General features: G+C 41.3%; 1 protein-coding gene across 1 annotated transcript; it reads left to right on the top strand.

Annotated features, from left to right (window-relative positions):
• Positions 1 to 125: 125 nt before the first annotated feature.
• angpt2b (angiopoietin 2b) lies at positions 126 to 19,068 on the top strand. Its single transcript, XM_028428933.1, has 9 exons — positions 126 to 901; positions 5,373 to 5,528; positions 6,168 to 6,289; positions 8,213 to 8,445; positions 8,793 to 8,914; positions 12,127 to 12,228; positions 13,928 to 14,094; positions 17,883 to 18,013; positions 18,265 to 19,068. Exons 1-9 carry the CDS (start codon positions 584 to 586, stop codon positions 18,423 to 18,425), a joined length of 1,512 nt encoding a protein of 503 aa, XP_028284734.1. The 5' UTR covers positions 126 to 583; the 3' UTR covers positions 18,426 to 19,068.
• Positions 19,069 to 24,318: the final 5,250 nt, after the last annotated feature.

The raw sequence follows: 24,318 nt of genomic DNA on the forward strand, positions 1-24,318 counted from the left end.
GTATGTGTGTGTAGAGGTACAGCTCTCTCTCTCTTTCTCTCTCCCCCTCTCTTTGTACTTTAAGAGCTTTACCGCTTCAGCCAACATCCTGAAGCAGGCCACTCTCCACTCCTCCAACACATGGACTCTAGCAGCTTGAGAAGACGGCAGTGAGGAAAGCAACTTTTCAGAGGAGAGATAAATAGTGGGAGGGAAGTCTGCTGTTGGCTTCCTGGGCTGAGCTGCAAGCGCTGGCTTGGTGTTAGAGTTACAATAGGAAACAATCCCCCTTTTCCTCTGTGTGTGTGTTTTCTGTCCGCCCATGCAGAGAACAGAGGGAGCACAAACTGGACTGCGGACGACTTCTGGATGCAACAGCAAAGAGGAGGACCAGTCAAAAGAGGAGAAGTGGAAGAGATAAAACAGGGAGTGGACCAGCAGGAATTGGACTGAGAAGACAGGAAGAAGAAGAAATCAAGGAACATTGAAAGTAAAGAGGACAAAAGAGAGACACCTCTAACCTGCTTGTCAGTTCTGCCAGGTGGTGCAAATTCCTTCTCCCCCCTCTCTTCCCTCCCTCCCCTTTCCCTCTTTTTACCCTGACATGGGCCGCCTGCTGGCCCTGACCCTCGCCTACCTGGCCTACCTGCTGGGCACCGCGATTGGCTCAGAGCGCCAGCAGCATCGCATCCAACACGGCCACTGCAGCTACACCTTCATCCTCCCTGAGGTGGAACACTGCCTCCCAGTAAAGGACTTCCAGGTCACCAACACCCTCCAGAGGGACTCCCCGCCTGAGAGTGAGTCAGATACGAGCCAGTCTGGAAAAGGTAAGGCTCAGAAAGAAAGGCCTTCCTGGCAGGAGAGGAAGCTGGAGAGTCTCGAGAATGCCATGGAGAATAACACTCAGTGGCTGCAGAAGGTAAGGAGCTGTCGACTAAACCAACCTGTCACACTACATCCTGTAGTACGCTGTAAAACAAAGTACAGGATGTCCACTCTACTATCCAATAACATCTGTTGACAAGCCTTACTTATTGATAAGTTCAGTGCTAAGCTGGGATTTCCTGGATGCTTGCTGTCTGCATATCTGGCACCATGACAACTCCTGGTGTATGAGTGTGAGTCTGTATTTAAGACCACTGGGTTGCCAGAACTCTCTGTTGCATGCAAAAAAAAAGAAAAACACAACGTGAAGTAACTTTTCTAATGTGAAGTTGTGCCAAGTTTGTCTCATACAGTTAAGCCTTCTAGATGAGCATTTTCCCCCCTGCAAGCAATACGTAGACAGAAAGTTCACTGTTGACTCATGTAGTCAAACGATGAGCCAAAGTCAGGTCAAAGCTCAGAGTACCAAACTTGACTTACATAAATATATAATATGTTTTCTCAGTAAAAAGAAACTTGTTTATCGGTGGGAGACAGATTTCAGTGTGTCTCCTCAATGGACATCTGGCCTTTGCAGTCCCATTTAACAAGGATTAGGCCTGACTAAACTAAAATGATGCGATTAGAAGTGGGCTCACAATAGGGTTTCCATAGCTAAGGTCATCTGGGCACAGAATCAGTGTTGGGCCATTGTCTCAGAGAGACTGACTGACTGACATGCCAGCTTTCTCCACCCGTCCCTCTATTCTTGTCTGCATCTCTCTCAGAATATTTATGGTTTACGCTAATCCCTGGGCTGATTATAAGCATTTGTGTTGAGTGTTTAGATTGGCCTAGCTGAGAGCAAACATGCTGATTATATTTCAGGATTTGAAAACGGGGTATTATGAATGCCAGAGCTCTTCCTGTGCTTGTGTCACTTCCCACTCTCACCACAAATTCTCTATTTTTTTCTCTTACTTCCCTTTCCGTCCGACATTTATCCTTTATCCATCGCCATCACTCCATCACTCCATGTGCGCTATTCTGCCCCTCTGGGATGATAAATGTGTTTTATTGACCATCAGATGCCCAAAATCTTTTGTCTATCCTGACATGCACCCATACTCACACAAAACACACACACTCAGGGTCGCCTGTGTACACTCTCTGTGCTCAGTCTATGAACTAGAGGCCCAGCATCCACGGGAGACATCCCATGAGGTCGCACTGCATGTGTACAGTATGTGTGTGCTTGAGATGATGGAGAGAGACGGGGACAGTGAGAGAGTGAGAGAATGCACACACATTTCCTTAGTACATTATTCATGTGTACAGTTTGAAAAGCATGAGCTAAATTGTAGAATACAAATCATCCTGCATGTTCTGCGCAGGATGTAACCTCTCACCCTCACTTTCACTGCACCAGAGATGTGATATGAGCAGCCATGAACGAGATGAAGCCCTAATCCCCTCGCATCTAAAGGAAAAGCTCTGCTGACACATACCTCGCTCTGTTGCCAACTTCCTCCACACAACATCTGGAATGCACAAAAGATACCACCTTTCAACAAGTAACCCAGGTTGAAGCAATGCATAAATAATCGTGCTGTAGGTGGGACTTCCATAAAAACATAAAACCCGGAAAGCTGCTTTTTTGGTTTAGATATGTAGGAAGGTATACTGACCTTTGACCCCAGATGGCAAAGCCTTTTCAGCACCTTGTAGAGCTAATTAAGCTTATCTGTAGGAGCTTTGGAAGAACTTGGTGACATGCACACAGAAGAGCTTTAGGCATGTGTGCGTTGGTGTTTCTGTGAAACTTTGTACGATCTCACTCAGAGCTCCCCAGAGACGTGACAACCCTTTCTGTGAGCCATCCACCCAAACCCCTTGAAAGAAAACATACACCCACACATACAGAATTGGGAGCGCACACACTAATCCACCATGTTCCACAGAGGAATCTCCAAGTGGATGAGTGTGACAGGACTGTATTAATGCTCAAAATTCCTTGTCTCTTGTTTCCAAAGAAAAAAAAGTGTTTGTTTTCTTTTGGACTGACCCCCAATACAACCCCCCCCCATCAAGTCCCCCTTTGCATTCTGCTGCCCTGAGGGTTTGGCAAAAGGGATGTGAGTGTGCTTTAGTTATACTTGTAAGAGGCTGTGTGGATTATGCTAATGCAGAAATATTACACAGAGATCAAGGTAGCTAGGCTACCATTAGTGACCTGATTTTTTGGCCCTGTAATTCTTCATCAAACCAAAACAATAAATGTCACCTCCATTATTCATATTATCCAACTAGTGACTACTTTTCCATGTACACACATTTTTACATACTAAATGACATCGAACTATGTCCTTGGCATGGAAACAAAGCGTTTATCCAAATTACAACAAAACATTTTGTTACTACTATACTCTGGCAGATAGTTTGCAGCAAGGTAATATTTTGTAAGAAATGGCTGAAATGTCACATAAGGCTTGCATGTGATGAGCTTGAGTTTGTCCAGAAATCTCATTCAAAACTACAAGGTTAACTTCAAGGTAGCATGAGAGGCAAGGTCTGGTTTTTGATTCCTTATAAGATGATGAATATTTCAAGATCAAGTGGTAGATTTACAGACAGTACTGACCCTGTCAAATAAATTCCTGATTAATCTAAGTAACCTGCAGGTGGTGTGTCAACCAGCCAATCCTTTAACAGAAGTAAGCTCAAATGAAAACAGATCTATGCAGAGTAATCACATCTGGAAAGAGATGATGTGCTAAATTAAAAAAAAATATGTGTGGACAGTACAAACAAAAATGTCCCTTACTTTCCACTGCTTTATAAAAGTAGAAACAGAACTACCAAATAGACACAGCTACAAGATCCTTTTAACTTAAGACAAAACATAAACTGCACCGACTCATCCATCAAGTGACACATTTTCACTCCTTTCCTTAGAATTACACTCATCCTGAAAAGCTTCTGTCCATCATCAACATTTGCCAGAACACACAGCTGACATGTTCCCCAAATCCTCTGTAATTGTAACTAAGAACAAATGCGTCTTTTTGGCTCAATAATTAAGATATCCAGTGATACAAGTCCTGTGATTTTCTCAGCACCAATCCCTCCTCTCTCTCTTTCACACAATAAAACAGAATTATGTTACATCCCAAAAGTGATTTATCTGGCTGCACAGGGCAGTGTGTGACAAAGCTGTAATTAATGCAATTGGCAGTGGGAGATGGAGTGTATCAAGACTTCTGGATTGAGCTTCAGCACAAAGGCTGTAATAGGAACACTTTGAACAGGCGGCTGATAGCAGCTTGAATGCATGAGGCTGATTATGATGCAGGGATCTTTAGTTCTTCCTTTGGAGTTGGCTTTAATCCGGTTGGTAATCTCTTCATAACCTCCGTTATTGAGGGACTTTTTTTCTCCCCTGCTGTCTCAGTTGTCCAAAAGTAGCAAAATGTAAGGGATGGATTTACAGAGTGAGAGGACATAAGAGGGAGACTTTAGAAGAGGGAGTTAGGGAGACAGTTCGAGAGGATCTAAGAGAGACAAAGAGAGAAAGATTACAAGCAGGCAAACACTTTAATTGCAGATTCATCTTTATTAGCCCACTTGGAATACTATTTTTTAAAATGTATTAAAAAAGCCATCTAATGTGGCGCCATATTATCATAACCTCATTTCTACATGAAATGTTTATTTTTGCTTAAAAACCAAACCAAACAAACAATTGTAGTCTGATTTGAATTTCCTTCGATTTCTGTGGATAGCCACTCATTAGCTGAATAAATTTGAGTGCTTTCTTCCTCAGAGACTTCATTTTCCAGTTGTGTGGTTTAATGAGTAAAGTCTGAAATTTTCTCAGCAGAATTATCATAAATATTAATGTTCTCCGGTTCGATATTCTACTTTGCTTTATTGCAAAAGGCACAGGCCATTGCCCGTTAAACAAAATCAAAATCCCATCGTTCACCGGAGGAAAAGTGGAATTTGACTTCCAGATGCCGTTTGCTCAGACACATCACATTAATAAGAAAATCTATTTATTGGATCAAGATGAATAGTATTCTATTTTTACCCCTGGTATAAAACATGATGGGTTTTTCTCCTAGCTTGTGATTGATTACACGGTGCAGGCAACTATCCCCAAAGTCCTGCATATGAATATCATGATGTCAGACGCCGGGTATATACTTTCACGGCTCTTTCTGAATACCAACTGAAATGACTATATTTCATCCCTTACTAATGTAATGGTGTGTATTTGCCTGAGGTACATGAGGTGGATGGATAGGTGGGTGGTGAGACAATGGCAGAGGTGCTTCAGGGATGCTAAATTCCATGAAAGATTGAGGTGAAAAAGACAGATGACTTGAAGGTTGGCCTCTCTCACACCGAGTTGAGCTGTCAGTAAAGGCATAGGGACAACGCCTACTAAAATATGATTTTCGCCACAGTAAAAATCACATTTTTCCCCCCATGTGATTCTCAATGTCTGCTTGCTCTCCCACCAGCTGGAGAACTTCATCCAGGAGAATGTGCGCTCTGGGATGGAGGAAATAAAGAGAACAGCCGTACACACCCAGACTGCTGCCATGCTGGAGATGGGAACCAACCTCCTCAGCCAATCAGCAGAGCAGACTCGCAAACTGACAGACGTTGAAACCCAGGTAGGGAGGACTGGAGTGAACCTGGGATAACTTGTTTGCAGCCAATTTAAACAGTGCGGTCACACCCATGCAAAAACAAATGATATCACTTGTGAATAGCTAATTAAATGTAAATCAGATGTAACCCGCTGAAAAGTCATGCCCAAAGGTTCTTCAAAATGCTTCAAAAACAGCTGTTTTTTTGTTTCTACAGGCTCTGATTGACACAATGAGTCGACCTTGGCGTCTGACAACAAGCCAATTAAAACATAAAGTTCGGTAGCACAACACAGATGTGTCTTCAATCATGCCATAGAGTTGTTATTACAGATTGGGCTGTTTTGGTCCTCCTGCTTTCTTTTTCTCTTATCAATGTTGTTATAAAATTGCAACCTGTACAAATATCTGCGCTGCTTTGTTCGAGTTTTTCTTTCATCTGCAACTTCATAACATGTCATAGGTGGACATGAGATCATTCCTGCTCAAGGTTTGATTATAAAATCAAAGGAGGAAAATTATCAGACCTATCATGTGTTGTGTGACACTTTATCCCTGAGGGTCCCTTTTATGGGTTCATCTCTCATCATGCTCATCCATTCTTTTACCTGCACATGTTGTGTCATTCTTTTTTGTCTTTTTTTTAAAAAAATGATTCTATAGGTGTTAAATCAAACAAGTCGCCTAGAAATCCAGCTCCTGGAGTACTCACTGTTCACTAACAGGCTGGAGAATCATATTTTGCTGCAGACTCAGGAGATCTCACGGCTCAGTGATAAAAACAGGTGAGCACGTACACACAAACACACTTCAAAGAGACGATTCAGGCAGGTAATATGTCTGAGAAGTGCAAGACTTCCTGTAGGCCAACTAATGCCAATGGTTATTCATAAGGTCAGGGTTTGGAGAGCATTTGGTATGCTGCTGCTGTGGTTGCTTTTGCTTCACTTGTGGGAAATAAGTCATTCTGTGTTTGTCCTTATCCATCTATAGCAAGAATGTAAGTAGGTTGTGCATCAGTTGGCAAAATAAGTAAACAAACAGCTCTCTTAAATTCAGTAATTTTTTTAACATGTTCAATATTTTAAATTGAAATTATACATTGTTTGGTGCTAATCGAATAAGCTGGTGTGACTGCTGTGGGAAGCATAAATAGCATCTCCTATGCACAAATGCTTTTTTAGGAGAGTATATAAAACGTTACAATAAATGGAGGAGGATATGTTGTCTGTTGTTCTGACTATATAATGTGTATTGTGTCAGTGTTTGTCAGTGAATGGGCAGTGTTTGTCAGTGTGGGCAGTAGATGTTAGGAGGGGTTTCCCACTCTTCTCTCCAGGAACACAGGGTCAAATAAGAGTCAGGAGGGTTAAGGACTGGGCTCTGTATGGTGTGACAAGGAGTGTTTTCTCTCTTTTGTATCGGCTTGTTTATCATTCCATTCGGCTGTACCAAGTGTGACCAAGGAAAAACACAGTGCCCCCCCCCCCCCATTCAGTACTTCAACACCTGTTACACATCTGGCCCTGCTGTGCCCTTTGGCCCTCATCCTTCAAGTTGGTGACATGTAAATAAATGAATACATCTTGACAAGGGTAAACTCTGTGACAGGGTGCATGAAATTGGAAATGCAACAGTAGATTTGCAGCCAGGCGGCTGTGGAATTAAAGGGGAAATAAGGGTTGTGTGAGACTGCTGTGGCTGAGTCTTATGGGCATGGAGACAGTTTTTGAACTGCTGCCAAGCTAAAAATGGCAGAAAGACATGTTTGTTTTCATAGGCATTACATGTAAAATGCTATTGGCAGGAAGTGCAGTAGGCTGCAGAGAGACTGACTGTAGACTAATAGTAATATATACACTATAAATTACTATAATAATAAATTGCAGAATATCATAAGCATAACGGTTTAATTGGACAGGATGTAATCTGATCCAAAATGCCATATTTGTTCTGTCAACTCTCCTAACTGTTTAAACACTGTTGTGCAGGTTTTCCAACATGCACCACATAAAATACCCACAATAAAGGAGAATTTGTTAGCTTTACTTTGCCACATTTATTCATTGTTTTTCTACAAAGCAAATATAAAGTGGTAGTGATGTAAAAAATCATCAATCTGGATTGATCCAGGCCACATACTGAGTTCCTGCCTAAAGTGGGAGATGGAAGATCCATCTTTAGTGTAGTGGCGGTGTAGCTCCGAAGTAGCTTGTTCAATCTGGGTGGCTGGATTGTTTCAATAAATAACTGCTGCAGAGTCATTAGTCAAAGCCATAAAGATCAAGCTGCAGGGATTTATGATCTTCATTTGGAGGTGTGGGTGTGCCATTTTGTGCAGACACAAAGACACACATGCACACACAACATTAGGTTGTTGCTTCGCGGCATATGATCGAGTGGCTTAGCATGCAGGGCCATCTGTGAGTGCTGCTGTGGTACAGGTGTTTAGATGATGTTAGCCCAATGAGACTGTTGCGCTGTTGTCTATTAATCATCCTTGTGAAAATGTGCAAGTTTGTGCAATATCCATCTTGAAAGGTAAATGCTGAATGGAAGGATTCTGCACCTGCACCCACTGTTTTTATCTTCTGCCCCCAAACAATCCAGTGTGCATCTTACAGTGGTATAATATTAAACTTTTTTTTCTTTTCTCCAGTGTACCATAAAAAACAGAAACGTATTTGGGTTTTTGTTTTCTTTGACAGTTTTCTAGAACAGAGGCTATTAGCACTGGAGGCTCGGTATGGGAAGGAGCTACAGGGTCTACAGAGTGAAAAGCTGCAGCTTCAAGAGCTTTTGGAGAGGCAGAGTGGACTGGTCACTCAGCTTCAGGGTGAACTGGGCAGCTCTACGCTCAACAGCACCTTGCTGCAGAGACAGCAGGCGGTGCTCACAGACACCGTTCAGCAGCTGCTAGCCATGATCAATCACTGCAACGGTAAGGCTAAGTGAACTTGTGTAGATCGCATTAACATCAGTCATATAAGGCATACATGCATACATAAGATGTAAATATATGTTCTTACATAAGAACAGAAATGCACCAAAGCATCCTTAAGAAACACCAGCGTGTGTCATTTTTGGTCATTGATGTATGAAAGCAAACACATCCTCGAGCAGTTTTTAATTCAAATTATGTACACACAAGATCCATGCCTACACTGCAGACACCACAGGCTTAGACCAGAGCTTAACACTGCAAGAGAAATTACATATGGAGTTGGGATTTGTGGGCAGAACCCATACGGTTGCCATCTGTAAACACATGCTTTCATGTTTCTGCAGAAATCTCTAATATGCCCAAGCAGGAACATCGTTTCAGAGACTGTGCAGAGATCCTGCGATCTGGGCTGAAAGAGAGTGGAGTATATAGCATACGCCTCAACAACACTACCCAGACTGTCAAGGTACTAAGGCTTCAAAGGCCACTGGCCTTTTCTAGTAAATATCACCTAACAAAGTATGACATGAAACTTGGTTGGTTCTGTCCCAGACTGTGTAAGGTACAGCTCACACACAATAAAATTTAGCTAGCTTACTATAATTTTCTCTACCACAACAAATTCTTGAAGAAGAAACTAGTCTGATCTCATGGCAATTTGCTGGTTCTTTGGTAGAAAGGTTGAGAGAGGTGCCACGCTGTGTTTACAGAGAGCTAAAATAATAAGCAGGAGGAGCATTGTGTCCTGCAGACTTCATTGTGAGTGAGAGTGCACTGCTGAATGCAAAGTCAGAAGAGCCTAGGAGGTGATCTGAAGTAGCTATCCCTTGCTAACTCAACCATGGCATCCATCAGCAGGCTATCCATTCTTTAAATCCCATCCTGCCCTCTTGGCTAGGAAGTTCATTCCAAGCGCTTAGCAGGGGGAAAAAAGAAAAGATAACAGTGAAGCAGGGTTTTTTTCTTTCTTCTTTCTTTTTTGTTATTCATTAGTTTTAGTCTAGTTTGCTGTTGGCACCACGTCCTCCTGCTGCTGTTTTCCCATGTACTTCCTTTTCATTTCCTGTGGGCAAGGCCGCCAGGTGTTAGGCACTCATGCCATGTGTTTCCTGCCAACTGGGGCCAATGTACGTTTTCACTGATACAAGTTAGTACTCCCAAAACCATGCCTGCTTTCAATCAATGCCATCTAATTCTAATGTGGCTGTCAAGCTGGGTGGTGCATAAAAAGTGGGGCAGATACAAATTGCCCTATTTTCAGAGGGAGTGCAGCTTTCTCATTTGGATCAGAGACAAAAGGCATGTGTGTTTAAGGCAGATATTGGCCACATATCCATCTATCCAAGTTGACAAGGTTTTAAATAATGATGATGATTAGCAAACAAATTCATAGCTTGGATCAGTTTCTTTTTAATACCTTCGTTATACTTTTGAGAGCTACTTATACACAGGACTCATTAAGTTAAACACATTACTATGGCTTTTCTAAATACACATTGAGGAGCATATTCCCAGAAACTTCTTCGAAAATAAAACTATGGCATTGTCTTTTTTGAAAATACACAATAATTCTTGTTATGAGTTGTTTCATTATAATGGATTTGGCCCTAAAACATTCACTTCTTGCCTAATAATAACTAAATATGGAGTACTAAATATGTATCTGGACTAAATCACAGTAATGACCACATTGGGGACTTGACATTAAATTGAGAATTCTATTTCAATACCCTGTTTTTGTATTCAGTGTGATGCCTTTAAGGCCAGAACATTAGCTTAATGTGCCAGAGGATAATAATGGCAAATTGCCAGTCTGCACCATTTTTCAGAGTGGAAAGTGCTCTTTTTTAAAAAAAAACCTTGATTTAGGTTTTCTATTCTTGTATAATGCGGAAAACACTCATTTCAATAGACATTGGAGATGTGAAATATCTGTACTGACTCTTGACCAATGTCAGTGGCCTGTTTTGAAGGTAACATTTAAGCAACAAGCTGGAGAATATATTTTCTTCTATTTTCATCGATAACTTTGCCAAATAAAGGCTACAAAGACTGTTTTCAGGTTCACATTAGGTGACAAGGTTGTATTGAGACTGAAATATGGTGCCAAGAAAATACAGACAAGTCCAAACCTGTAGCCTTGAGGTATATTTGACATATGTTTAATTAAAAAGGATCTCGGTAACAAACAGTACTTAATCCTACCACCCACACAGTCATTTAATCCCTGTACCTAAAGAAAGATGGAACATGTCCACTGAAACACCTTGAATATCTAAAACAAGTCCCCTAACAGGTCTGGATTTCAAAATCTGTCAGTTTATTTCTATTAGTTTTTCCAATTCCATCTACATACGATAGAATGTGCAGCCAAGTGAAAAAGAAAACAGTCTGTGTAACCAGAAACACAGAAGCCTCCTCCTCAATCCCCCACTGAAGGGATGAGAGAACATGCTGAGATGTTAGTTTTTCCTTCCCACCTGGGTCATATCATTGCATGACACCCTGAAAAGTAGGGTCCCCCCCACATCCTTCATATAAGAGAAACTTGAGTTCCAAGAAGCAGCATGAAAAAGGGACATAGGCATGGGACGTTTCAGGAAAAAAAATCCAAACCATTTGATACACGTGTCATGGTTTGGGGCGTGTGTTTTTTGTTCAGTTCTGGACATGTGCATTGTGGTGGTGTTTAATGTGAAATAGTGTGCTGTTGTTACATTGAGACCCGAGGTTCGAATAAAGCAGGTGAAAATGAACTCTGCCTGGTCAGTGAATCCCTACGACACGCATCAAGTAATGCAGGGAGGCATTTTTTCCCCACTGGCACAGAAACAAGTGTTGCCAACTTGGCCACTCTCTCGCTAAATGTTTGCGACTTTCCACTTTTTCTGTTAAAAGCGACTAGCGATAAATCTAGCAACTTTCTCTGGTGACTTTTGGAGACTGACATGAAACGTATGGTTGTGCAATAACTGTCCTCAACGAGCAGTGGGTGCAACTGTGAGCTCCTCCCCCGCCCCGAAGGTGGTCAGTCTCACAGTTTTAGCTGCAGTCAGAAACCACTCTGCGTGCAAAGCTGCCGTTGGTCTCATCATAACTTACAGAGCAGGATGTAAATAGTTTACTATATATAGAGGCAAAAAAAACACATTGATAGTTTTAACACTTTCAATTATGGAAATTATGCAATGACGCATTTTAGTGGGACAGCCAATGGAGCATCTCTCTTAAGCACTAACACAAGCTGTCACAGAATGGAAAATTTAGAGGGGCAACAGCAGCAACACAATGTAATAACTGATTCTTAAATACTAGGCTATATATTTGATGCTGATCTGTGGTAATTCCAGAGTGTTATACTGGCACAAACACAATCTATGCTGCCTATCCAGCACTGAACAATAGTTTGTGTCAAACAGTCAGATAGTTCTCTCAGCATGGTGGAGAAATGTGGATCGGCATTCACCACAGAGCATTGTATAACACTTCAAATCCTTTTTTGCCACAGTGAAATGATAGCAGGTGCAATGAAGTCTTAACATGTCAATCAGTCCTGCTACAAGGTATCTTTGTAGATAAGAAAATATCATAGCGTACATAACCATGCTGGTTCTGATAAAGCATTCTCTAACATTTCATACTAGCTGACAGAGACATAACTCCCCCCTTTATTTCCAGGTCTACTGTGATATGAAGACAAGTGGTGGGGGGTGGACAGTCCTGCAGCACAGAAGAAACGGCTCTGTGGACTTTCATCGTGGGTGGAGGGACTACAAAATGGTAGGTTCTGCAGACAGCAAAGAGCAGGGATGCATCACTAGTATGGATCAGAACTATGGGACTGGACACAGGGTTTCAGTAATTATCCACGGGTGGTTTGGCACAGAGATGCGTGGGAGACCGGCTAGCCTGTGATCCCAGGTGACCCGTCGCTGTTGTACTTGGCTGCTCTCATGTTCCCTACAACCCCCCCATGTTATTGCACCTGTTCCTGCTCCCTCTCCCTGTCATACTCCCTCACAACCACAGGCGGACAATCATACACAAACACACCATGCACTTCAAAAACTTACACTGCACTACTGTTTACTGTAATAGCTTTCCTGTGAATGGGTTATGATGATGAAAGTAACAGCTTTTCTAAATGCAAGCCCCCCACTACAAAGTAGATTCAATGCAATCATACACAAGAGGCTAAAAAGTTGCTTCAGTGCTTTGGCTAAATAACACCTTTGGCTTTTGTTGTTTGTAATTTAAATTATGTTTTCGTTAAATCTCTGTGTTTTCTCAATAGAAACAAAAATTCTCTGTGCAATAAAAAACGAGAAAAAAACTATGCTTGCAAACCTCTTTGACTGTTTAAATTACACACAAAACAAATGAGTGAGGCTGGTTTGGGTTTTTGATTGAGCGGAGTAGCAATTTGTCTCTCACCCACGCCAACAAATCGATTGCCACGGCTCAGTTTGAAAATAAAACGTGGTGAGGATTGTGTCTGCAAGCAGAAAAAGGCCAAAAAAACCTCTTTCAAAGACAATATTTTTACAAGTGGATGATAAATATTTGGCTCCAGCTAGGGTGTGGGAGCAGAGGCCCTGTAGATGGCAGATAGCATATGTACTATAATGCCTTACTGCCTTAGTCCACACTCCATAATTTTTAAAAACTGTGGTCTGAGCTGCACCCAGACCAGACCTGCTGGTCAGATTATAGATGCTCTGCGCCTGTTACCATATATTTACTCTCACTTAAGGCCAATAACAAAGAGAGAGCCTGACAGCTAGACAGAGTGACTTAGAGTTTTGGTTAAGCTGAAGGAGAAAAAGTGTCCTTTTGTTCAATAGATAAAGAATTTAATGTAATCTGAATTACAGACCCAGCCTTAAAAATTAAGGAAAACATCTAGGAGACTGTGAAAGGGAAATTGTGTATTTCATTTGTTTATTTTGCTTTTTACATTCCAAATCTCACTGTAATATTTACATATTTACATTAAAAATAGCATGCAAGCAAGTGTTCCTGTTTAAATAAGGAATTAACTGTGCCACTAACTAATTTACTGTAGTTGATATTATTAAGCCTCTATATTAGTGCCAGCTGTGGCCAAAACATGATGCTCATTCCTGCAGCCTGCCCTTCATTTTAATTAAACATTTCAAATATCCCTCTGTAAAGTTCAACCAGCAGTGGAGGCAGTTCAAAAAATGTTGTTTTATTTAAGTGTTGCAGGTCTTGATGGAATATGTGTAAGATACTAAGATAAATTAAAGCGTCACTTTACTGGAACCTAACTTTGGGAGTAGATTATTTCTATGTTAAACTCAATGGACTGTCTTAACCCATCACAATGATAAATGTGCCTCCTTAAATTGAGGTCTATTTTCATATTAACTCCAAAAATACTTGGCAGGTTGACGGTAAAATCATCCGCCTTGTTAGAATATTTTTATGTTCTGTTGTTTCTTTGTGTTTAATCCAGGGCTTTGGAGAGCCTTCAGGAGAACACTGGCTGGGGAATGATATCATCCACAAGCTGACCAGCTCCCAGGAATACAGTCTGTATGTCCAGCTTAAAGACAGGGAGGGGAATGAAGCCTTCTCACATTACGATCACTTCTACATAGATGGAGAGGACAACAACTACAGGTAACATGAAGTAAACGGCACACTTATTATACACTCAGGTCTATAGAATTGTATTTGTTTTCACTTTGACATGACAGAGATACAGTGAAGGCGTGTGAAGTGTTTTATTAAGAACTGCGTATTGTGAAAGGCCTAATTGGAATATAGTAACAAACTTTCAAATGTTGCCTTCCCTGTGGGTGTGAGACTCTCAGATTAAAAACTGTTATCAACAGTTCTCGATTTCTCATTTTCTAAAGCTTTCTCATCCCAGAGCAGTGCAGTTAAGTACGGCACCACTTGGACAATTTTAGGGTTCTTATGTCATTCAAAACGATGAGCTAATTGGAGGGCAAGCAGCCACTTTTGCCTGTCTTTAGGCTGCCTCTGCCCCTGAAATTCCCAAGGGCAGCCACATCCACTGGAGTATAGCAGCAACACTCAGCAATATCTGTCCCCGCCAGAAACTGACAACTCGAACAAAGCTCTCCGGTTACCTTGCAATTACTAACAAGATGATGTGCTAGTGTGCTGAAGCTGTGCTTCCTTCAAAACAGAAGAGAAATAAAATACAAACCAAACAGTTCAGGTTGGATTTCACATAAATTCACAGGAATTTGACCTTATTTTTAGTACGTTTATGGACATTGATGTTTTGAGAAATGACAAATCATAATAATATGTGAGTGTGCTGCTTCCAAGCTCCCTAATAGTGCAGCAAATTGCATTTGCCTGACTTTCTTCCACATAATTAGAACAATAAAACTAAATGTTTCACAATTTTTGCTGTAGGCTACACAGTGTGAGGTGAAGCACCTGAGTGACTATAATCACCTCTGCAGCTTGCTACGTCTGAGATCATGTTCTGTTTAACTAGTTCAATATGCATTAGCTTTACTAGCACACTGAAGGTGCCGGGTCTCTTCTATGGAATTACATTATAACTCCCAAGCTGGATCCCTGTTCAGCAGCTAGTCAGCCTGAGCAGCTCTCATCCTCAGCTGCATCAAGCACGCTCCCTCGAGCAGCATGGAGGTCTTAATCTAAAACTACATAACAAGATTCATACATTAATCATCAATGTGACAGGCCACCTTCCCCTTTGAGGTAGCCAAGAATAGCTGTTCCGATAGTACAGAAAGTAGTTGACATTCTTTTAATGTAACACTATCTTTGTCATTACATCGTACAATAACAATATTAAAAGACGCTCCCATGGAAACGGGTCAGCCTGTGGTCTGCGGTACTGGTGGTTGCTCTATCTGGCTAATGCATGTTTTAGCAGGCATCTCTTTCTAAGAGGATATCCTGTAACCTGTGGTTACTCTGTCTGTCTAATTTGATAGGTCCTAATTTTCTGCATCAGAGAACGTTTAACATGATGACACGAGAGATGAAAAAACATAAATTTTAACAAATGTTCAAATGTTTGTGCAACTTTATCCAAAAGAAATTGGCCCCTGCAGATCTACCAGCAATCCCTGCCCTGTGGGGCAGCTTTGTGTTTCTATCATTGCTTATTTGGCTCTTAGCCTTGATGCCCTTTGTCTGCTACTGTAATGTATTTATTATACTTATAATGCTTGTTTAAAGCAACACTATGGAGTTTTTGGAGAACTTGCTCATTGGGTACAGTTAAATATATCTACACAGGCTAGTACTGTGGTGTGTAGCCTACACCAACACAACAACCTCTCTCAGCTCTTTCACTCTCAGCCTGCGCACACTCTCACATACACAGAACCTGGAAGACAACCGCCGTCTGCTAAACAGCTGCTAATCACAACCATCAGTGTCAGACCTCAATAAAACATTGTGAAACTACACCACTCTATAACTCAACAACACAACATTTTTGTCAGACCGTGACAATATGTACATTATCAACGTGTGACTAAAATACGTCCCATATTAACATTTCCCCAGACAGCGAACAAACGTGTCATATCAACATAAACTCTGTAAACTGACGCTGTGAGGAGATTTCAGTGTCAAATACAATGAATGCAGACAGTAGTAATCGTTTAACCAGGTAAGTATCCATTAATTTAAAAGTGTATTAAAAGCAGTTTAATGACAACATTACCTTATTGTAGCCATCATCCACTCAGAAGAACCACGGATTTGTCTGTCTGAAGCGGTTCGGCTACACAGGTCAATCACAGCTCTGTGCATACCACAAAGATAATAACTGTAGTTAATGGACCTGACCTGTATCCAAACGGAACTAAATCCTGTTTACAGAAGCTGCCATTATCACCAACCTGCAGTGCTATGACAACAGTTCTTTTCAGCTCTCGCCGACATTAATCCTTGTTTTAGCTCTTGCTTTATCCCTCTCTCTTTTTCTTTTTTTCTCCGCAGACATTAACTTTACTTCTTTGTTTCAGATTATTTGCAGCTTCAGCAACGACTTTGAACTTTGTTTTCTTCTTCTTCTTCTTCTTCTCGGCATGCTGCTGACATATGCCGTAAAGTAGGAAAATGTTGTAGTCCTTTTTAGGTACGGGTTTCTACCTGAACACCAAAGTTTCCTAGTGCCAGTGCAGGCGACACAGACGCTCTCAAGCAAAGATGAAGGTGTCATTCAACCTATTGTAAGCTCACGAATTGTCTTTCCATGTCTGGATCAAACTTGGACCATGGAAATATGTTTAACTTTAATAGTTGTATTTATTGTCATTGTTATTATTAATTATACAAATACAGAGTAGGTTAAAGTTGTCTAACAAAACATTACTCTCTGGAAGTCTGTGCCATTTCAGCACCATCACTTCAAACTTCAAACTTCGCCTCGTCCTCATGATGTTTTTGTCCTTTTTGCCCTATGAACTTACAAAGGAGGAGGAGGATTCTTCATTTAGTCACACAGACAGCGTGCCCCAGGATACAGAAGAGGTCACGTAACTCAGGGGAGAGTGCAGCACTAACTAGACAGAATGACAGGGCAGTGGCGAGGCCAGACAGCAGCTGCACTGACCTTCCTGTCCACTCTCTTAAAACCCGTAGTGACACAAACAGATGGACAAATAGACACAGAAACACACACCATACAGCGTGGGCACACACAGACACACACAATTGCTGGGGTGCTGTAACAAAAAAATATAATTGACTGAATCTATTTAGCTTAGGCAAGAGATTTCTTTCAGACTGTGTTGTTTCACACACAAAGCACAGCATGGAAGAAAAATAATGAGAGGTTCTTTGGGTTAGTTTTTATATTGATGTTTAGCAACAATGAGAACCTGGGGGAGCTAGTACCTTGCATTGCACATTCTAAAAAGTCAGTGATATCCTACAGTGGTTTACAAGTGTGTATAGCTTTATCCTCCTTGTTGATTTTTTATTTATTTATTGTCAAATACACACATAAAGGATAACTAAAATGAATGCGGAACTAGAGTTGCATCAAAAAACAAACCCTTCTACACCAATTTTGAAAGCTCAAAAGAGAAGAGATTCGATTGTGGCCTGTTAAAAATGCTGCTGTTTGCTAAAGTCAGGTGTGCCCAGTAGCGCCGACAAAACAGACAAGAGTATAAAATAAGAAGTGAACAGTATGAAGCAAAATGGATGCCCTTAGTATCCTGTGGTATTAAGGAATCACACAGCAGCTGGTTTAGTAAACATGATTGTGCTGTTAAGTTTACCAACATCAGGTGTTTTTTAGAGCTACTGAGCTGTTTTCAGGCAGTATCCACTCACTGCCATTTGCAGCTGCCAACAAGTTGCTTTAAATATTGAAGTGCTTGCAGCTGAGCTTTTTTTGCTGAAATTCCATACTGTTTTTCTACTCCGAAATCCAGCCTTCATGCCGAGGGCTTCAGCGGCACAGCTGGACGAACCAGCAGCCTCACCCACACCGGGAGCCAGTTCAGCACCAAGGACAGAGACAATGACCGCTGCACCTGCAAGTGCGCACAGCTGGCGTCAGGAGGTACGCTACTCGGATCAGCTGGAGCTACTCATCTGCCCCCTGTCGCAATCTGTCTCTCCTTATAACCCGCCTTGTTAAAAATTCCCATCCTCCCACTTGTAAATGCCCTGAAGTGCATTTCATTTTCCCTCTGAACCAATATAAAGTTACTACTGACTCACAGCTGTACATTTGAGTGCTACATTTCACAAGCTTGAGTTCAATTAATTCTGACTTTTTCCTTGAACTCTGTGGTACATCTTCCTCTGCAGGGTGGTGGTTTGAGGCCTGTGGTCCGTCTAACCTGAATGGCATATACTACCCTGCCGCATCCAGTGTGGTTCGCTACAATGGAATTAAGTGGTACTATTGGAAGGGTCCAAATCTGATGGCTACCATGACAACCATGATGGTGCGCCCGGCTAACTTCTGATGGCACGAGTCTTCGCTGGTATCAGATTATAAAGTAAAAGAAGCAAACAATATCCAGGAAGAAGTGCATATTTTAGGAAGAATCTTGAAGGAGATTGATTTCAGATTCTGGACATCTTGGAGGCGTGCTTTAGCATTCTCCTGAGGATATATGAAGCCTATCAGAAAATTACTGTGAATTTCTGAGTGAGAAAAATCCACTAACTTAATCTACTCACAAAGGTACCCAGACTGTATTTTAATAAGGGTGAAGGGAAGGAGACCGACAAAATATCACAATTAGAGGCACACATTACACGAGTCAAAATTAGAAATCTTATTTTTATTTTTATATGAAGACATTAACATTGTTTTTGATGTTGGTCTATTTGAGGTCATACATCTACATTTTTAAAAGAAAGTCAACAAAGTATGTGCTTTATTCACACTGTATCGGCTTGGATTTTGTTTTGTATTTGTGATGTAAGCCTTCAAACGTGTGCCATAAAAAACCCACTATAACAATACTAGCCTTTCCCCCTTTGCTGTATCATCCACAGGGCTTTACAGAATGAAGTATCTCTGATTTTTTCCAGATACACCTCTCACAAAACTTAATTTGTGAGAGATTTCACTCATAAAAGGACATGATACACCGCTGTGATTCACTTTTAAAACTGAAACATTTGTTAGAACATCTGGACACAGAGCTGTAAATCAAATTTTGACTTTGTTTAAACAATAAAATCATATATAGTCTCTGGTGCCTTTAAACCACACTGCTGCTTGTTTCCACATGTTGGACTGTGGAAGTCAGATGAGGACTGCCTCGCACCATTGATCTGATGAATCATCCAATAACACTGATCCCTGTGGTGCCCATTAGGAAGCGGATGGGTTTCACCCTGACTAACAGTAACCTGCATCTGCTGGCATACACTGGGGACAGCTGCTAAGTGGAAGATGACACACGGGGAAATGCTGGCCAGCGATATCTACAACGTCTGCTAATTCTTATGCTTCAATCACTGAAGGACAGATGGAAAGAACACTTAGGAATCTCATCTTCCTAATGCAACTCCTACTAGTGTTCATTTCGGACTGCTGCACATTAAACGCAGACAATAAATGTAATAGATTGTGAGCCAGGTCCTCCTGGCACTTAACAAAGTGTAACAAATACTTACTTTGTGTTTATGGAAAAATATTTACTAACAGAACAGGAAATCATTGATTTTTGTACGAATAAAAAGCATTTCTGTGTTTGGCTTCACTGAACTTGCAAAGGACTCACCATGGCTCAACAACTTTAGATTTACTACGCTATTAAGAAATATGCAGAAGCTGCTCGGGACAGTAAAACTACTCAAAGGGATAACAGCACATACAGCTACTTTGCCTGACCATATCTTAACAGTGTGTGTATTAATATATGATGCCATTAGGCTAGAATCTGGGAGGAAACTACAAACATCATTACAAGTGGATCCAGTGCCAGCAGCTATGGATATACAGCTGTTTATCTGCTGCTTATAATGACAGCGCTGAACCACATAACAGCCTGTACAAGCAAAGAAAGCACCCCCACCCTCCACACACACACGCACTCCGCTTGCATGCAGTGACCCCATTGCTAAACAAGTTTATTACGACCTCCACAGGCGGGACAGGTGATAGATCACAGCTGGGAGGCCAGAGTTGAATCCATCAAAGTGACTTTAATAAAGACCACTTGATTCGGCCTGCTGGCTCAACAGATGAAAGGGTTGTGTTCAGGTCCACTGAAGCAGACCAGAGTCTTGGTCACATTGCCTCTCTACCTGTCCAAGTCCCTGTTTATTAGGTGGGTTATTTGTGGCCAGAGAGGCAGAGGGACAGGGCGACAGGGTGTTTTTAATGTATTATACAGCATGAATGTCCAGCAAAACAAAGAGACATTTAAATAAAACATGTTACACAAACTATTATTAATTAGAGTTACATTAAACATGTATCTCTACTAGCTCAGTGTGCACAGTGTAAACAGTTCTTCTACCCATAAGCCCTTTTTTGGCAGTTCCATCATTGCAAATCCACACTGTCTGACTAACACATCCTCATTTTAAATTGCTTTGCGTTTTCACAGACAGCGGATTTGCCATGCAAATTGATGGACAGTTTAAAAGTAAATTGACCATATTTAAGATCCCTGAAACAAAATGAATGGTGTTGTGGTGGTGTGCACATGGCCTCAGTTGTGTAGTTGCAGCAGTTCAACCATCAATCTCAGAACTGACCAAGCTCTGTATTTCTTTCTGTTATTTCCTCCAGTTTCTTCACTTGTTCTCTTGTGTCTATAGTGCCTTCATAGTGAAATAGAGAATTTATAACACCCTGGGTAGTTTTCACATTAAGACTTTATTGCCAGATTCCAAATGAATCCCAAACAATAAGGACCATCAGTCATGAGGCTGGGGTTGATACTCCATGTTGGTGTGTATATTGCCAGTTTAGTCAGATTTTGGCACAAAGCTTATTTGTTTATCTTCAGAAAAAACTGCTACTCATTTTTTTTGCTATCATGTAGACAGGATTTGCCTGATCCCAGGAGTGTGCATGAATAAGATTGAAACATACTGAAATATGACTATGACAACTCTTGGTGCTATACTGAGGATGGTCTGATCTTGGAAATTTCCTGGCAATTACCCAGAATCTTAAATCAATCGTTATGCATGAGCCTAGCTTTTGGCTGGGCAGCTAGCATAGCTGACTGTTGGCTGTAGTTTTATATTTATTGGTCAGGTGTGAAAGGAATATAAATCTTCCTTAAATATTGAATATTTTCCAAAATGTTTAACTATTGCTTTAAAACTAATGCTGGTAATTACAGATTTTCGTTTAATTCTTTTACTTTCAGCAGTATTATTTCTGATTGATGGCTGTGCTAATGATGCAACTCGGACAAAAAAAAAAAACTAAAGAGGCAGGGATTAAGAGTAGTGTGTTTGTGGGTGAGTGGAAGGGCAGAGGAATAAGGTGAGTATGCGTGTATTCATGTAAAATATATGTTGACCTGCTGTGCATATTAACCAGAGTGTACAAAGCGTAATCTGAACACTTTCTGCTCCACTGGTGCTTTAAACTTACCAGAGGATTTATCATCCAGGCCAGCTAGACAGCTATAGATGCAGAAGAGGAGAGAGAAAAATGTACAGGCTGAGACACAGGAAAAGGAGAAAATGGGGAGGCAGAGCCAAGTGCTCGTAAGTCCTTGTCTCTCTCTTCTGCTTCAGTGTCTTTGATTCATATGGGTAATGATGGCTAGCCAGGGCAAGGGCCAGGTATAGCATTTTGGCAGAAGGAGGAAAAACAAGAAGGGCTGAGGGACTAATTTGTAACAGTCATCCATGCTGTGTGGTTTACTGTGTCAGCATGCAGCCTATTTAACAGCGGTCATCGAAAAACCAATGCTGTCCGTGTATCAGCCTGTCACATGCGATGCATCAGCTTCTGTGTCTCTTGGGTTTTTCGGGAGAGAAAAAGGCAAAAGAGCAGTTGTCATGCCATGTTTGAAAGGATGAAGATGGAAGGAAAGGAAAATGCCTCTGTGAGCCACTTGGGGGCACTGTTGGCACAGAAAATCCTTTTTTATTACCTTTCTTCTTTTTCACATCCAGTAATGTGAATGTGGCTGCAGCTCACTCTCTCCATCTTTCCCTCCACCACAGGTCCACATTATATAACTATGCATTCATTAATATGTCTTCTGCCATGTGCTCTCCTTCTAGCAGATGGTTAACTGAAGGCTACAGAGGACATTATAGAGGGGGGGGGGACCACCTGAGAAAAATCACATCAGAAACCCTCTAAAGGAAGACCACTAAATCCACCAGTGACTTTGAATATAGTGGAAACACATAAGGCTTTGTTAAAACTTTGTGTTTCTACACAAAACAAAAGTTTTGCTGTCAAGAAACTGAAGTGTGTATCAAAATCACAGATTTTTTTGTGCCTTAATTTGGCTCTTTTTGAGGGTGGAAACCAATTATTATTAAAGAAAACTGATCTACTGGTACCTGTCTGATATTTCTAATGTTATATTACGCAGGGAATCTTTCCCTCAGTATTTGTCTTTATTCAGCTGTAACAAAAAGAAAAAAACTCACTCCATATATCACTTCTATGCAAACAGCTTGCTCTCCTGTGCTGAGCTAAGTGTAAATAAGACATAAGGCAGACAGGCAAGAGTTGAGAGGCTCAGCTGCTGTTCAGCTAAATGTTGGACAGGGCAAAACATTAGATGTGAATACAGCAAGATTATTACAGACATGCTGGTTCCAGTATCTGACAATCACATCACAATGGGGTATTTACTCAGCAGAGGGTTTACTCAGGATAGCAGCACAAACACCACAAAATCAAACAAAAAACAACTTGACAGCAGAGGCACAAAAATGCACCATGGACAAAAGAGGTCAGAGGAGAGTGGGAAGATGTGCTCATGCTAGCTGACAGGCCTGAAAACTTTGTGCGTCAGTGATGTGCCAAAGGATGCTTCAAAACACGCACAAGAACGCCACTGTGTGATCCTCCCACCAAAAACACAACAGTGACCGCGTGAACTCCCTTAACTGGTTACTGAAGTGAAGAAATGTGACTTTGTTTGACAAAAACCCATCACGTCGCTCCAGCTGAGCATCATTCCAGCTTCTCAGTGTACTCTGATTATTGCTGACCAAGTTCACTCATTTATCACCACAGTATATGCTTTTTCGAATGAATGCTTCCAGCAGCATAATGTTCCATCAAATGCATTAATGTGGCCCTGAAATATCTGCAGGAACTTTGTGATGCTATCAAGTCAGCATGGGCCAAGATCCCTGTGGAAACTTTCCAGCATCTAGTTGAGTCAGTGCTTCAGGGAAATAAAGGTTATTGACGAGGCAAAAGGGAGCCCTGTCCATCAATGGAAACTTGAAGTGATACTCTATTTTCTTAGAGTTAATCAGTCTTATTGTTATGGTTATGAGTTTTGAACATTTTTGTGTGCTGTGTGTTTGTGAGCTGGTGTTTTCTTTTGGTTCTGCCTTCAGTGGGAGGCGCCCTCCCTCCAGGATGACGGGGCGTGACTGGCGGCTGGCACACCTGGGTCTGATCTCCTACTGACTGCCTTTATATTCCTGGATTGTTGGGTAACTTTCTTGCCGCTGTGAACCTCGTGTTGCAGTTAAGCTTTAGACTTTCGTGTGTAAGTAACTTTGTGTTTTGTATTCACTCATAGGAAGAACTCCCCTGTGATGTTGCCTTGCCTGCCAGATCTACGCCAGCCTCACCACCGCCACGCCACCACCAGCCTGCCTCTGTTCTCCATCTTCTGTTATGAGCAAACCTACATTAAAACTCACCCTAAACCCTGCCTATGTCTGCTTTTGGATCCATACGCCACAAACTGTAACACTTATAAAAACAAATATGTATTGATTCCACTGTCCAGATCAACAGCAGATTGTTTTGCACCACTTGTGTAGAAGTAGGTAGTAATGGAGATCCTAACACACACTCAGCATCCACTCTGGCTTTCTGTCACTTGTTGAGTCTTTTGCCAGGGTGTACAACTGTAACAAATGCACAAACTTTAATGTAGTGCTTCACACATACCTTCTAATGACAAACTTTATGTACACAATGAGAGCATATAAGTACTTATATAAGAAGACAGTTACATATACTGCTTCCTATACTGATGGTGCTTATTCCAGTCTTGTGCTCTTTCTTTCATCAGATATTCCTCTTCAATATATCCAGAGAAAGTGTCAGTGCTCTCTTGACCCTTTAGTCCGTGTGCGATTTATTAATCAAGGCAGGCAAAAATGCCAACTTTAAGGTAGTAATTTAATAATTTATAGTGTTCTCGCTGCCTTAAACCCACATAT

Source organism: Parambassis ranga, chromosome 2 (genome assembly GCF_900634625.1).
Source record: "Parambassis ranga chromosome 2, fParRan2.1, whole genome shotgun sequence".
Taxonomy (NCBI): domain Eukaryota; kingdom Metazoa; phylum Chordata; class Actinopteri; family Ambassidae; genus Parambassis; species Parambassis ranga.

Excerpts from the sequence above, each read along its gene's own strand:
- angpt2b (XM_028428933.1), top strand. The coding sequence starts at position 584 with ATGGGCCGCCTGCTGGCCCTGACCCTCGCCTACCTGGCCTACCTGCTG. Across the intron at positions 902-5,372 it reads ACACTCAGTGGCTGCAGAAG|CTGGAGAACTTCATCCAGGA; the intron begins GTAAGGAGCTGT and ends CTCTCCCACCAG. Across the intron at positions 18,014-18,264 it reads CGCACAGCTGGCGTCAGGAG|GGTGGTGGTTTGAGGCCTGT; the intron begins GTACGCTACTCG and ends CTTCCTCTGCAG.